General features: G+C 37.2%; 1 protein-coding gene and 1 pseudogene across 2 annotated transcripts in view; both read right to left on the bottom strand.

Annotated features, from left to right (window-relative positions):
• GPLD1 (glycosylphosphatidylinositol specific phospholipase D1) overlaps positions 1–1,780 on the bottom strand; it is an 83,407-nt gene extending 81,627 nt beyond the window's left edge. For both annotated transcript variants that reach the window (XM_037844563.1, XM_037844564.1), the window contains exon 1: positions 43–1,780. In XM_037844563.1, the coding sequence (XP_037700491.1) occupies positions 43–119 (77 nt within the window). In that variant the 5' untranslated portion in view covers positions 120–1,780. The remainder of the gene's footprint in view (positions 1–42) is intronic.
• A 10,158-nt stretch (positions 1,781–11,938) lies between these two features.
• Positions 11,939–14,179, bottom strand: LOC119540429 (annotated as a pseudogene).
• Positions 14,180–15,238: the final 1,059 nt, after the last annotated feature.

The following is a 15,238-nucleotide window of genomic DNA, read 5'->3' as shown; positions in this document are numbered from 1 at the left end:
TTTTGCTTTCTAAAAAAAAAAAAAAGAGAGAGAGAGACTCACCTGTGTATACTGATAGTCAGTATGCTGGACTGCCTCATCTCACAAGGGCTGACAGCTCCTGCATCTTTTCCACACATTTGTCAGGTTGCTCTGCCTCCTGGGTCTCAGAAACCACAAGTGCTGGGAAAGCTTTTAGGACAATCATCTGGAACCAGCTTCCCTATCAGTATTTGGCAACAGATTCTGACACTAAAATGGGATTACACAAGAGCAACCACTCCTCATCTCCCTTACAGAGATTATCTGAAGCTTGTTGCACGATCAGATTCCTGAAGCCCAAGCAAAAATGCCAATTCTACTGGAGGAATGAGTCAGGGCCAAGAAACAAAGGTTTGGAAGATGCCAAGCTGAGAATATATCTGTTGTGAACTATCTCACCAATAGCACTCAATCCATAGGAATAATTAGGTTAAACTCCTCAAGAAAATGATGGTGATTTTAAAGCTGAAATTATGCATATTATATATTTAAAGCAAGAAGGTAGCTTCTAAAAGAGAGGTGGGCAATGGTATCCATTCTCAGATTAGCCAAATGGAAGAAAGGAACAAGAGAAGATGGGATGATTTGAAATTCTAAGTTGTCTGCTACGCATTTCCTCGTAACCTTAAGTGGGCCACCTGCAAAACTCCAAGGTAAGAAATCCCACAGCCCTCTGCCAAGCCTGAGAGCATTAGGCCCAGATGCTTCTGATTATTTTTAGGCCACGGCATCAGCTAACATTTTATTTGGTTTAACAGGACATTTAATAAAGCTGAACACATTTGGATTTCACAGAGAAATCTAGATTTCTAGCTTCTCTTTAAAAAACAAAAAGACTGGCTACATGAACTGACATTCCCAAGTGACATGACAATCAGCTGGAGCTGGGGAGCCAGCTGTCCCCCTACCCAGATCATGCCCCCCTAGATGTCATCCAGTCCCCACCACCCACACGATGTGTGCAGGCTTCCATGCCCATTCAGCCACCACGGGTCTTTGAGTTTGTCCTCCCCTCACCGTGAGCTCCCAAAGCCTGTGGGTAAGATGGTGGCAATTATAACTTGGGACTTTGATAAGCTCAGAGAACTAAGAGTCAGTCACTGGTAATAGTACCAGGGTTGCAAAGCATCAGCAGGGAAAAAAAATAAAGCTCCCTGGGAATGATATCTAACCAGATTTAACAAAACAAACCCACCCAAAAAGCACCAGAGAAGGAAACAGGCTCGTTAACTAAGCAATACTAACCTGAATTTCTCATTATGCATTTTTTTGTGTTTAAGATTCAGAGTGACAATTTCAATGGTTTAAGAATATCAATTATAAGAAATTATGAACATCATAAAATAGAACAGGAGGGAATTATTTGCTCAGAGAGGTGCTATAGAGTGATGCTTACATTCATCACCACACAAGACCTATCTTACAAGCAAGGCTAATGGGAATTCTTAAGACTTGAAGGAAAGAACACTAGGTAGTGGATCAAAACATCAAAAAGAAATAAAGATCTCTGGTAAAGGTAACCATATGGGTAATTATAAATGCCAGTATTATTGAATTGTAATTTTTGGTATGTAATTCCACTTCTCACTTCCTACAGGTGATAAAATGTAAATGCATAAAAAGTAATGATAAATAGATGGTTTTATAATACAATGTACAAAGGTATAACTTGTAACAAGTACACAAAAACTGGGGGGATAGAGGGTATAGGAACAGTGGATTTGCATGTGTATGTTTATCAAATCATATATGATTGTTATAGATTTAGGATGTTAAATTTTAACCCAGGGTAACCACAAGGAAAATACATGAAAAATTTATTCACACGAAAAATGAAAAGGGTCTAAAAAATGGTAAAATTCCAAATAAATAAATAAATAAATAAATAAGTAAGTAAGTAAATATGGAAGTAGCCATTAGAAGAATTAAGGGTCAAAAAAGGTATAAGACTTACAAAGACAAAACAGCACAATGGCAGAAAAAAGTACTGCATTATCCATAATTACTTTAAATGTAAATGGATTAAACTCTCCAGTCAAAAGGCAGAGATTGACAGAATGGGTAAAAAAGCATGACCCCACTATATGCTGTTTACAAGAGACTAACCTTAAATTCAAAGACATAAGTAGGTTGAAAGTGAAATGATGGAATACCATGAAAGTAGTAACTAAAAGAGAGCTGAGGAACTACACTAATATCAAATAAAAAGACTTTAACTCAAAAACTGTTATGAGGGACTGTGCCAGTTTGAATGTATTATATCCTCCCAAACGCCATTATCTTTGATGTAATCTTGCGTGGGCAGACCTATCAGTGTTAGATTGTAATTCTTAGAGTGTTTCCGTGGAGATGCACCCACCCAACTGTGGGTGATGACTCTGATTGGATAATTTCCATGGAGGTGTTGGCCCGCCCATTAGGTGGGTCTGAATTAAATTACTGGAGCACTATGTAAGATAGACAGAACGAGCAAGCTGCCACAGCCAAGAGGGACACTTTGAAGAATGCACAGAAGCTGAGAGAGGAGCTTCAGCTTACAGAGACATTTTGAAGACAGCCGTTGAAAGTAGACCCTTGTTCCGGAGAAGCTGACAGAGGACAAATACTCTAAGTGCAACTAAGAGTGACATTTTTGAGGAACTTCAGCCTAGAGAGGAACATCCTGGGAGAAAGCCATTCTGAAACTAGAACTTTGGAGCAGACACCAGCCACATGCCTTCCCAGCTAACAGAAGTTTTCCAGACGCCATTGGCCATCCTCCAGTGAAGGTACCTGATTGTTGATGCATTACCTTGGACACTTTATGACCTTAAGACTGTAACTGTGTAACCAAACAAACCCCTTTTATAAAAGCCAATCCATCTCTGGTATTTTGCATTCCGGCAGCATTAGCAAACTAGAACGGGGACAAAGAAGATCATTATATACCGATAAAGGGGTCAATTCAACAAAAAGACATAACTAGTATAAATATAAATGCATATAATAGAAGAGCCCCAAAATATATGAACAACATATTAACAGATTTGAAAGAAGAAATAGATGGTTCTACATTAATAGTAGGAGACTTTAATGTACCACTTTCAATAATGGCTAGAACATCTAGACAGAAGATCAATAAGGAAAAAGAAGACCTGAATGATATTCAAAACCACCTATACCTAACAGAAAATACATAGAACACTTCACCCAACAGCAATAGAATACATGTTCTTCTCTAGTGCATATGGATCATTTTACTGGGCAGACCAATACTTAGGTTACAAAACAAATCTCAGTAAATTAGAAAATATTTAAATCATACAAGATATTTTCTCTGACTACATGCATGAAGTTAGAAATCAATAACAGAGGGAGAAATGCAAAATTCACAAATGTGTGGAAATCAAACAACACACCTTAAACAACCAGCAGGTGGAAGAGAAACTCACAAAGGAAATTGGGAAATATATTGAGGTGAATGAAAATGAAAATACAACATATCAAACATATGAGATGCAGCAAAGGCAGTGCTGAGAGGAAAATTTATAGCTCTAAATGCTTACATTAAAAAAGAAGTAACATTTTCATTACTCCAGGAGGGAAAAAATAAAAGAAGTAAGATGTCAAATCAGAAACCTAATCTCAAAATTGAATGGTAGTGATGGCAGCATAATATTGTGAATGTAGTTAACATCAGTGAACTATATATTGGAATGTGGTTAAAAGGGGAAATTTTAGGTTGCATATATGTATTAGAATATAATTTTTTTTAAAGAGTCCATAAAACTGTTCTACACAGTGAACCCTAGATTAGACCATGGACTATAGTTAACAGTACAATTACAGAAATTTGCTTTCATCAATTGTAACAAATGTACCACACCAATGCAAGGTGCTAATGGGATAGCATATGGGAACCCTGTATTTTACGCATGATTTTCCTGTAAACCCACAACTTCTCTAATAACAAAAAAACCTGGAAGAACAAGAAAGAGAAGAACAAATTAAAACCACAGAGAGCAGAAAGAAGGATATAAAAAGACTGGAGTGGATAAAATTGAAATAGAGAATAAAAAACAATAGAGATAATCTCTATCAAAACAGAGAATCTTTGAAAAAAATCAACAAATCTCGCAAACCTTCAGCTAGACTGATGAAGAAAAAAAGAAGACACAAATAACTAAATCAGAAATAAAGAGGGGAACATTACTACAAACCCCAATGAAATAAAAAAAGAATACAATGAACAACTGCACATGAATAAATTAGATAATCTGGATGAAATGGACAAATTCCTAGAAACACACAAACTACCTACACTAATCCAAAAAGAAATGGAAGATCTCAACAAACCAATAACTAATAAAGAGATTGAATCAGTAATCAAAACATCCCATCAAAGAAAAGCCCAGGGCCAGGTGGCTTCACAGGAGAATTTTACCAAACATTCCAAGAAGAATTAATACCCACCCTGCTGAAACTCTTTCAAAAAAGAGGAAGGAACACTCCCTAACTCATTCTATGAAGTCAACATCACCCTTATACCAAAGCCAGATAAAGACACTACAAGAATAGAAAACTACAGACCAATATCCCTTATGAATATCGATGCAAAAATCCTCAACATTAATACTAGCAAACCGAATACGACAGCATATTAAAGAAGTCTACAATGAGTGCTATGGGTGTGGGATATGTGGTTTGTGCGAGGTAAGCATGAGATTCAGAGGAAGAAGCTGCTAGTGTGGGGAGATGACTCGGTGCCTTTGAGTCACTCCTGAAGCATGGGGCTTCCTGAGGAGGCAGGCATGCTTGTGATTACTGCATCTGTGATTAGCCACAGGGCCATTCCTGCACTGATCAGTTAGGGGGAAGATGGCAGATTAGGCAGTTAAAGGGCACACCCCTTCTACAAAAACAGCTAGCAGGCAGGCAAAAACTCTGAATCAATGGTTCTGGGGCTCCAGAGGCCAGAGTATCACTTTACAGCATCCAAGAAATAGTAGGACACAGAGACTGAGAAGCTGCAGCAAAAACCGTCAGTGAACCATTCCCATGGCAGTGGCCAGCTCCCACCCCTCACCCTCAAGGCTTGCCTCAGATACAGTCTGAGCTGGCTGTCCCACATGGAGAGGGGCATGAAGGTCTTCCGTCCTGAGAATGGGGGGAAAGGGGGACACGGTCAAGTGCTGAACATGGCTTCTGATTGGTGGGTTTAGACTGCTGAATTCCAGCTCTGAATCGTGGTTCTAGACTGCCCAGAACAGGGATCCCTGCAGCCAGTGTTTCAACACTGCCCAGTGGGGGTTGAAAAAATACACTCCCACCTTAGGGCTGCAGGGAAAGGTTTGCCCAAGAGTGCCATGTGCTGGGCAGGCCTGGAAAGTGCATCTTAGGGGAGGTGAAAGGAAAAAAAAAATTTTAAGGCATTTTGGCATCTTTCCTGAGCCATTCCAAAAGACCGTTTGGGACTGATCTGCACCCCCTTAGCAAGTCCCTGGCCCTACTTTTTTTTGTGCAGAATTTTTAACTAGGTTGGCTTTAAATGTTTGGAAATGGATGGAGGTGATGGGAGTACATTATAGTGAGCGTAACTAACAGCAATGATATGTGGATGCAACTGTGGTTGAAAGGAAAGTTTAGGGTTGTGTATGACACTAGAAGGAAAGCCAGAAGATGAAACATGGGACTGTATAACTGAGTGAGTGAACCCACTTTAGGGTGAAAATGTTCTAGAATTGTTTGTGGTGATGTATGCACAATTCTGTGAATACATTAGAAGACAGTGATTGTACACTTCAGATGGATTGTATGGTATTTTAATTAATCTCAATAAAACTGCTTTAAAAAAAAAAAAAGGAACTCCTGATGCATGCAACAATATGACTGAACCTTGAAGACATTATGTTGAGTGAAATAAGCCTGATACACAAGAGGACAAATATTGTACAATCTCACTCATATGAACTAAATATAATAAAAAACATGATGCAAATATCTACCAAATAGGTTATCAGGAGTTAGAATGAGGGTAGCGAATGGGGAGCTGATGCTTAATTTGTGCACAATTTTTAATAAGGTGGATTATAAATGTTTGCAAATGGATAGAGGTGATGATTGCACATTATCGTGAGTGTAATTAACACAATCAATTGTGCAGATTGAAAGGGGAAGTTTAGGGTTTTGAATGTCACTAGAAGAAAAGCTAGAAGGTAAAACATGGGACTGCAAACATAGTGAGCCCTGTTGTGGATGATGATGTGGTTAATAGTACAAATATAAGAATGTTCTTCCATGAATTATAATAAATGTACATCACTATTACAAGCTATTAATAATAGAGTGGGATATGGGAAAAATGCACCTAATGCAAACTATGGACTACAGTAAACAGTAATATTTCAATATTCTCTCTCATGAATTATAACAAAGATACCAACCAAGGCTAAGTGTCAATAATAGGGGGGGAATAAGGGGTATGGGTTTTTCTTTCTGAAGCAATGAATGTTCTAAAATTGTGGTGACGAATGCACAACTCTGCAGTTCTACTGAGAATGATTGTATACTTTGGACAGATTGTATGGTGTGTGAAAAAAACTGCTTAAAAAAACTTATAAAACATGATCTAGTGATATTTATCCCAGTTACGCAAGGGTTCTTCAACATAAGAAAATCAATAAGTTAACGGAAACAAGGGGAAAAAAACACATGGTTATCTCAATTGATGCACAAAGGACATTTGACAAAATCCAGCATCCTTTCTTGATAAAAACACTTAGAAAATTAAGAACAGAAGGAAATTTCCTCAACACGAAAAAGGGCATATATATGCAAACCCTACAGCTAACATCATATTCAACGGTGAAAAACTAAAACCTTTCCTTCTAGGATCTGGAACAAGGTAGGATACCCACTGTCACCAAACATTGTACTGGGTGTTCTAGCCGGGATGATTAAACAAGAGAAAGGAATAAATAAGAAGCATCCAAATTGGAAAGGAAGAAGGAAAACTTTCCCTATTTGTAGATGACATGATCCTATAAACAGAAAATTCAGAAAAATCCAGAACAAAGGGACTGGAACTAATAAACACATTCAGCAAAAGTGGCAACATTCAAGAACATCACTCAAAAATCAGTAGTATTTCCAGAAGTACACTAATAATGAATAATCTGAAGAAGAAATTTTTAAAATTCCATTTATAATAGTAACTATAAGAATCAAATACCTAGGAATAAATTTAACCAAAGATTTAAAGGACTTCTATACAGAAAACTACAAAACAGTGCTAAAATAAATCAAAGAAGACCTAAATAAATGGAAGGACATGAAATCTTCATGGATTCAAAGACTAAATATTGTTAAGATGTCAATTCTATCCAGAGTGATGATTTACAGATTCAATGCAATCCCAATCAAAATTCCAATAGCCTTTTTTGCAGAAATGGAAAAGTCAATCACCAGATTCATACTGAAGGGTAAAGGGCCCTGAAAAGCCAAAGCTATCTTTAAAAAGAAAGATGAAGTTCGAAGTTTCATACTTCCTGATCTTAAAACTTATTATGAAGTCACAGTAATCAAAACAGCATGATTGTATGGTTTGTGAACATATATCAATAAAACTGCATTTGAAAAAACAGTATAGTACTGGTACAAGATAGACCAATGGAATCAAATTGAGAGTTCAGAAATCGACCTTCACATTTACGGCCAACTGATTTTTGACAAGGGAGCAAAGTTCACTAATTCGGGAAGAATAGTCTCTTTAACAAATGGTGCTGGGAAAACCAGATCTCCATATGCAAAAGAATGAACACCATATATAAAAATCAACACAAAATAGATCAAGACCTAAATATAAGAAGCAGAACTATGAAAGTCCTAGAAGAAAATATAGGAAAGCATCTTCAGGACCTTATGTTAGGCAATGTTTCTTAGGTTTTACAACCAAAGCACAAACAACAAAAGAAAAAATAGATAAATTTTTCATCAAAATTAAATTCATCAAAATTAAAAACTTTTGTGCATCAAAAGACTTTATCATGAAAGTAAAACGACCATCTCAGAATGGCAGAAAATATTTGGAAACCATATATTCGTTAAGGGTTTAATATCCAGAATATATGAAGAAATCCTATAACTCAACAACAAAAAGACAAACAACCCAATTTAAAAATGGGTAAAAGACTTGGATAGACATTTTTCCTAAGAAGATATACAAATGACCAGACAGCACATGAAAAGATGCTCAACATTATTAGCCATTCAGGAAACGCAAATCAAAACCACAATGAGACAGCATCTCACACCCACTAGAATAGCTACTATTTAAAAAATGGAAAATTACAAGTGCTGGAGAGGTAGGAGGGACTCATTCATTGTTGGTGGGAATGTAACATGGTGCAGCTGCTGTAAAGACTTTTTGGCAGTTCCTGAGAAAGTTAAGTATAGAATTACCATATGATCCAGCAATCCCTGTTCTAGGCATATACCCAAAAGAATTGAAAGCTGGGACTTGAAGATTATTTGCACACTCATGTTCATAGTGGTATTATTCACAATGGCCAAAAGATGTAGAAACCTAAGTGTCAAACAACCAATGAATAAATAAACAGAATGTGGTATATGCATGCACTGGAATATTATTCAGCTGTTAAAAAAGAATGAAGTTCTGATGCATGTGACAACATGGATGAAACTTGAATACATTATTCTGAGTGAAATAATTCAGACACAAAAAACAAATATTGTATGATCTCATTGATATGAAATAATTAAAATAAGCAAATTTATAGAGTCAGAATCTAGAATATATGTTATCAGGGGTTGGGGTCGGGGTAGGGTTAGGGAATGGGGAGTAATGTTTAAACTGTACATTGTTTCTATTTGGGCTGATGGGAAAGTTTTGATAATGGATGGTGGTGATGGTAACACAATATTGTAAACATAATTAATGGCACTTTGAATGTGGTTCAAAGGGGAAATTTTAGATTGTATATATGTTACTAGAATAAACATTTTAAAACAAAAATATAGGACTGGACAACATAAACAGTAAATCCTAATGTAAACAATGGACTATAATTCTAGTACAAGTATAAAAATGTTATTTCTTGAATTGTAACAAATATAGCAATTTGTTCTTGAATTACAACAATATAAAAAATACATGGTGTCAATAGGGTATATATGGGAACTCTTGTAGTTTATGGATGCTTTTTTTTTTCTCGAAGTTAAAAAGACACATATTCAGTATGATCCTAATTATGTTTAAAGTAATCTATAAGCATAGAAAAATGGAAGGAAATACAGCAAAATGTCAACAGTGGCTATCCGTGGATAATGAGATTATGGGTGATTTTATTTTTTTTTTTTATTTTTGCTTTTCTTTCAACATTTCCACCATAAGTATGAATTTCTGTAATAATCAGAATAAAATATTACTAATTTTGTTTAAACTGAAAAACAGTAAAGTAACCAACAACATGGCAACTTCCAAGAAAGAAGAGAGAGAAAGAGAGACAGAGACAGAGAGAGAAGGAAGGAAGGAAGGAAGGAAGGAAGGGAAGTAAGTAGGAAGGAAGAATAGGTGTAGGAAATATTTTTCTTTTCATCCCACACCCCTTATCCTAAACAGGTGGCTTGGTGATAAACAAGACAGCATGAGTCTCTCATTTAGCACTCTTCTGAAAACAAACACAAAATGCGAACGAAAATACACAGGTACCTTAAGTGAGGAGGTGGTGTTTACAGCCAGAGAGCCTCAGGCTTCATTTGGGTCCCTTCTATCTATGAGACCCTGGGCAAGTTACTAAAAATCCTATGCCTCAGTTTCCTTATCTATAAAATGGGTATAATTATAGTATCCACTTTATAGCATTGCTCTGAGGATTATATAGGTAAGTACATACAAATTTCTTAGAATTGAACCTGGTATACAGTAAGTGTTCAATGCCTGCTGACTATTATCATACAAAAGAAAATTTCCTTCTTCTAAAAGATTCACCACAGATTTCTATTAAATAACTGTCTTCTTTATTGAATTTAAAATTAATCAAGAAAACTTATTTTTTACTTAAGTATTCAGGAACACATTTTTAGAACAATTTAGATATGTGCATATAGCAAAATTGGGTATGGCTTTTTAAGTGAAAGTGGGTTTCCTTGTGGAGATAAATGAGATACAATTTTTGTGTCTGGAAACTTTTTTTTTTAATAAGTGTTCTAGTTTGCTAATGCTGCCGGCATGCAAAACACCAGAAATGGATTGGCTTTTATAAAAGGGGTTTATTTGGTTACACAGTTACAGTCTTAAGGCCATAAAGTGTCCAAGGTAACACATCAGCAATCGGGTACCTTCACTGGAGGATGACCAATGGTGTCCGGAAAACCTCTGTTAGCTGGGAAGGCACATGGCTGGCATCTGCTCCAAAGTTCTGGTTTCAATATGGCGTTTTCCCAGGACATTCCTCTCTAGGCTGCAGTTCCTCTCACTCTCAGTTGCTCTTAGGGTGTTTGTCCTCTCTTACCTTCTCCCAAGCAAAAGTCTCTTTCAACGGCCATCTTCAAACTGTCTCTCATCTGCAGCTACTCTCTCAGCTTCTGTGCATTCTTCAAAGTGTCCCTCTTGGCTGTAGCAAGCCCACTCCTTCTGTCTGAGCTTATATAGTGCTCTAGTAAACTAATCAAGGCCCATGCTGAATGGGAGGGGCTACACCTCCATGGAAACTATCCAATCAGAGTTATCACCCACAGTTGGGTGGGGCGCATTTCCATGGAAACAACCTAATCCAAAGGTTCCAACTTAATCCCCACTAATATGTCTGCCCCACAAGATTGCATCAAAGATTATGGCTTTTTCTGGGGGACATAATACATTCAAACTGACACAATAGGCAAAGAACTTCCAGTTTTTATTTTTTTAAAATCACTTAACAAGAAAAATACTCAACCAAATTTTTAAAAATTGGAATGGATTAATTTACAATAAAATAGTCAACCTAAAATATCAGCCCTTTTATTTAAGGCCAAGGAGGCCAATCATTCCCGTTTAAGCAGCAGAATTGCACAGTTGATATTTTTACCTATATTTGATGGTATCATTGTGCCAAAACTAACACCTAAGTTCAACTTCTTAAGATGATAATAAAAGGATGTTTTCAAGTCTGAATTTGGGCCCTATTTAGATACTTCTGTGCTTAGAACATACTTGAGAAAACTATAAGGAGATATGAGCACAAGAGCCTGAGATGAGTAACTATCTCTTCCTCCCTAATTTGACATTAAATTTAATAGACTTTTTAGGAAAAGAGTCAAGCTACTAGTCATATAGACACTTAAAAGAAGAAAAAGAAGATTTGTTGAGGCAATAAGCCTCAGGAAAGCATCAGAGCAATGCTCCAAAAGGAGCAGAAACAAAGGAGAGCGCTTCTGTTTACAGGTGACGACAGTATTGTGAAGACGCTCAGAATCAGCCCCAAGGAACACAACTGTCTGGCTTTATTATACTCTATGCACAGTATATTTTTTCCCCTCTTCTGAATTCCTCTCAAGGTAATGTGGAATTTGCTTAATAAATGAAGGGTCATAAAGAAGATGGAAGACCTCAGTAAATTCAGAATTAAAACACCAGAACAGAGAGTAGCCATTTGGAATTATCCTTTTATCAAAAGTTATCCGAGCCTATTTTATATTTTCTATTCCTTTCTCAAACAGAAATTTCAATTCAAAGACTACTTATTTTGAACAAACTCATAAGCTTTAGTTATCTGATATGCATAGACTAATTAATCAAAATCCTGTTTTAAATCCTTCAGAGAATATTATATATAAGGAAAAATTTTTTAGTTTTGATTTAAAGCATCCTCATTCTCAAAAAAATATTTAATGAGAAAAACTATTGGCTTAATTTAGAGTTTCTACATGGCTAAAAAAAAAAAAAAGCATGAGTACTTTATTCATAAAGAATTCTAAACTGACCCTCCTTACTACATGAAGTTATGGTGAAGGATTTGTGCTAATTGACCTCTTTCCTTGTAGGGCCAACAGCAAGCATCTGGCAAAACCATGAGCTGGAATTACTGGTGCAAAGTGCTAACGTGGAAGAATTTCTGTCTCTGTAGTACTAACTGGCTCATTCAAGTTTTGAAACTGTGATCCTGGTTCATTAGCACCATGCTTGACCCAACTGAAATAATTAATCAAATACCCATTGATGCGGGGTGAAGGACACAGGATGGGATGAAAGGGGGATTGAAAGCAATAGTTATATACATCACAAGATACCATGATATGTAGTGAAAATGTAATTTGTCTGTCAATATATTGCATTTGATGCTTGAAAATAATTGATCATAGCTATTGAACAAAACTGCATCCAAAGTTTTTATAATATCTGAACACCTGGAAATGTAGAGCACGCTGGTATGACCCAAATTTGAATACGAGCAGAAGATCATCGAACATAAGTGTATCAGGAAGCTAGAAGAAACAAATAACATACACTTTATAGGTAGTAACCTACAAAAAATGTGGAGATTAGGTAAAAATTAAGTGAAATGATTCATAATTGTTCCCATTTCAACTTCCTCTTTGGAAGGCCCCAAAACTGGCCTCTGGAAGATCAACTTAATACAACTTAATACAGGTAAGAAATGGCACCTCAAAGGACTGATCATAAGTATATCTCAGACATTCATTTTCATAATGGTTTTTGAGACACTGACTCCACTGAAGTATTGTAAAGGAAGGCTCCTAGGAAAGTTGGATTAAATTACATGAAAGTTGAGAAGACTAGGATAGACTCAAAAGTCAGCACTCACTTTTGTATTTATGAAAACAGAGCAGATGCCAGTTTAGAGAATGTAGCTGACAGCATTACAAACGAACCAAACAGCAATATTTAACTATGTTCTCTACAAAACAGTAATTGATGACATTATTCGAAAAACCATCCTAGGGCAGAAAAATACTGGGAAGTAATAAGAGATGAATTTCTCTAGTCAGACAACTGAGTGAGGAGGTAGTTATTCTGAGAACTTCTCAAATAAAGAATATTGTACTGATCTGAGAGTTGGGGGAGTAGCAGGAGCTTCTCCATGAGATTGAAGAAAGCAACAGGAAGCTTTCTCCTCCAGGGAAGTCAGGACCCGGCATCAGTGCAGCTTGAAAGTGGCTCTTTTCTGATGACAGAACTTTACAATATCTTGTTACATTACACACACGGTAACCCCATACAACTTGGAGTTCCAACATCACTGCTGTTGAGTTTAGGGTCTGACGTATTTCTCATACAAGTGTGTAAAAGCATCTTCAACACCCTGTCTGGTCTTGGCTGAGGTTTCAATAAATAGAATCCCATAATTCTTGGCCAGTGCATGGGTTTGTCTTGTGTCAATTATCCTTGTTGGCAAATCACACTTGTTTCCTACCAGCACTATGGGTACATCATCTGAGTCTCTAACTCACTTCATCTGCTCCCTGTAGAAGTTAATATCTGCAAATGATTTGCTATTATTGATGGCAGACACACAAATACATGTCTTCATGTATTTGCCTCTCATGGCAATGTTCTCCTCTTGTCCAGCTGTATGCAGTATGTCCAACAGACAGTTTTCACCACCTATTTTTGGTAAGAATCTTCTATGGTGGGTTCATACTTATCTACAAAGTGGCTCTGGATTAGCTGGATTGTCAGTACACCTTTCCCAACATCACCTGCTCCAACCACCACCAGTTTATACTCAGTCATCTCACACCAGCAAGAATCTCAAGCTCTGCTGTCTCCACTTCAGATGGATACAGGACTACAATCAGGAAAAGTGCTGGAGACCCCAAAACCACCATGAAGAGCCCCCACCAGGGAGCAACTGTCCAGAAACTTTTGAGATAAAGCATACAATTTCAGTTTCCTATTGCATCATCATCATCATGTCATTATAATGAGTGGGGGAGACAATGGAAAAAGGTGGGAATTGGTAGTGGAGATGCCCAGGACAAGAGCAGGCAAGGGAAAAGAGGGAACAGGTCCTCATTGACTGGTGACCTTGTCCTTGAAGGCTCCCTGATCACACCAAGACAGGCTGGAGGGGGTGGGGTGTCAGGGCAGCCTAGGAGATGACAGGAGCCAGAGGGAATGGTTCCCAATCTGAATGGGAACTTGCAGAGGGCACAAAGAGGTGAGGGGTGGGGGGAAGGACTATATTGTGAATTTCCTGAGCCCTAGGCACTTTTGCCTCTGAGGGCCCCTTTCTCCATTAAAAAAAAGTAAATAAATAAAAATTGAAAATCAATTTAATCTACTGATTAAATTAAATTCATCAATTTAAATGAAAATTATGTAAAATATTCATCTCAAAGATGAATATATTAACCTATTAACACAGGACCTAAAAGTTCATTTTTGTCTTCTGATTGTAGAAGAAATTAATATATTTTTGCGGGCCTCTAAAAATATTGTGGATTGTAGTCACCACACCTGCTGTGCCTAATGCGTAAGTTGGGGGTGGGGGGTGGGGGCGGCAGCACCGTTTGAGAAGGAAACTGTAAAAAAGACAGGCAAACTAGGGAAATTTTGGGGTCAAGAGAGGCAGTCACAGTTAACTTCACCATTCTGGGCCTCAGTTTCCTCAACTCAACTGAATGATTTCCTCAAGTAGAAATTAGCTGTCAGTAGGGCTCCTTCTGCAGCCAGTAGATGTAAACCCAGTCACAAGTGCAATATGCAACTGGCAGCCTCTCTGAGGCCTCCCTCTCTTTCCCTAGCAATTCCTTCAATAAAATATAGAATGAAATAGTGACTCCACACCCACAGATGACTAAACTCCGCTGTAATAACGTCAGCTAGATGTGATGGCCTTAAGACTGAATGGCTCTGACTCAGCAAAACAGAGTCCAAATTTAAATCACTGCCCTGGAACTTTACACATAAGAATTCAGTGCCCTAGGAAAAGGTGAAGAGCCCATAGGCTCAGGCGAACAACAACAACAACAACAACAACAAACAAAAACACCAAGAGACTCTCAATACAGTAGGAATTGAGAAGGGGACATATATTAAGAGTAAGAATTCTAAAATCAATGTCCAGCATTAGGCTTCGTCAGTATAGGACTGCTATTTTAATTTTTATTCTAAAACTCCTATTTCCGGAGTTTTAGGCCCAAGTCTAATTTTTCGCTGGATGAAGAATGACATTTAAAGGTAATCATACCCCGATTATTTCCATTTTGGTAAAAG

Source organism: Choloepus didactylus, chromosome 7 (genome assembly GCF_015220235.1).
Source record: "Choloepus didactylus isolate mChoDid1 chromosome 7, mChoDid1.pri, whole genome shotgun sequence".
NCBI lineage: Eukaryota > Metazoa > Chordata > Mammalia > Pilosa > Megalonychidae > Choloepus > Choloepus didactylus.
Note: the sequence above shows the minus strand (reverse complement) of the source record. Positions and strands in the feature narration are given on the sequence as shown.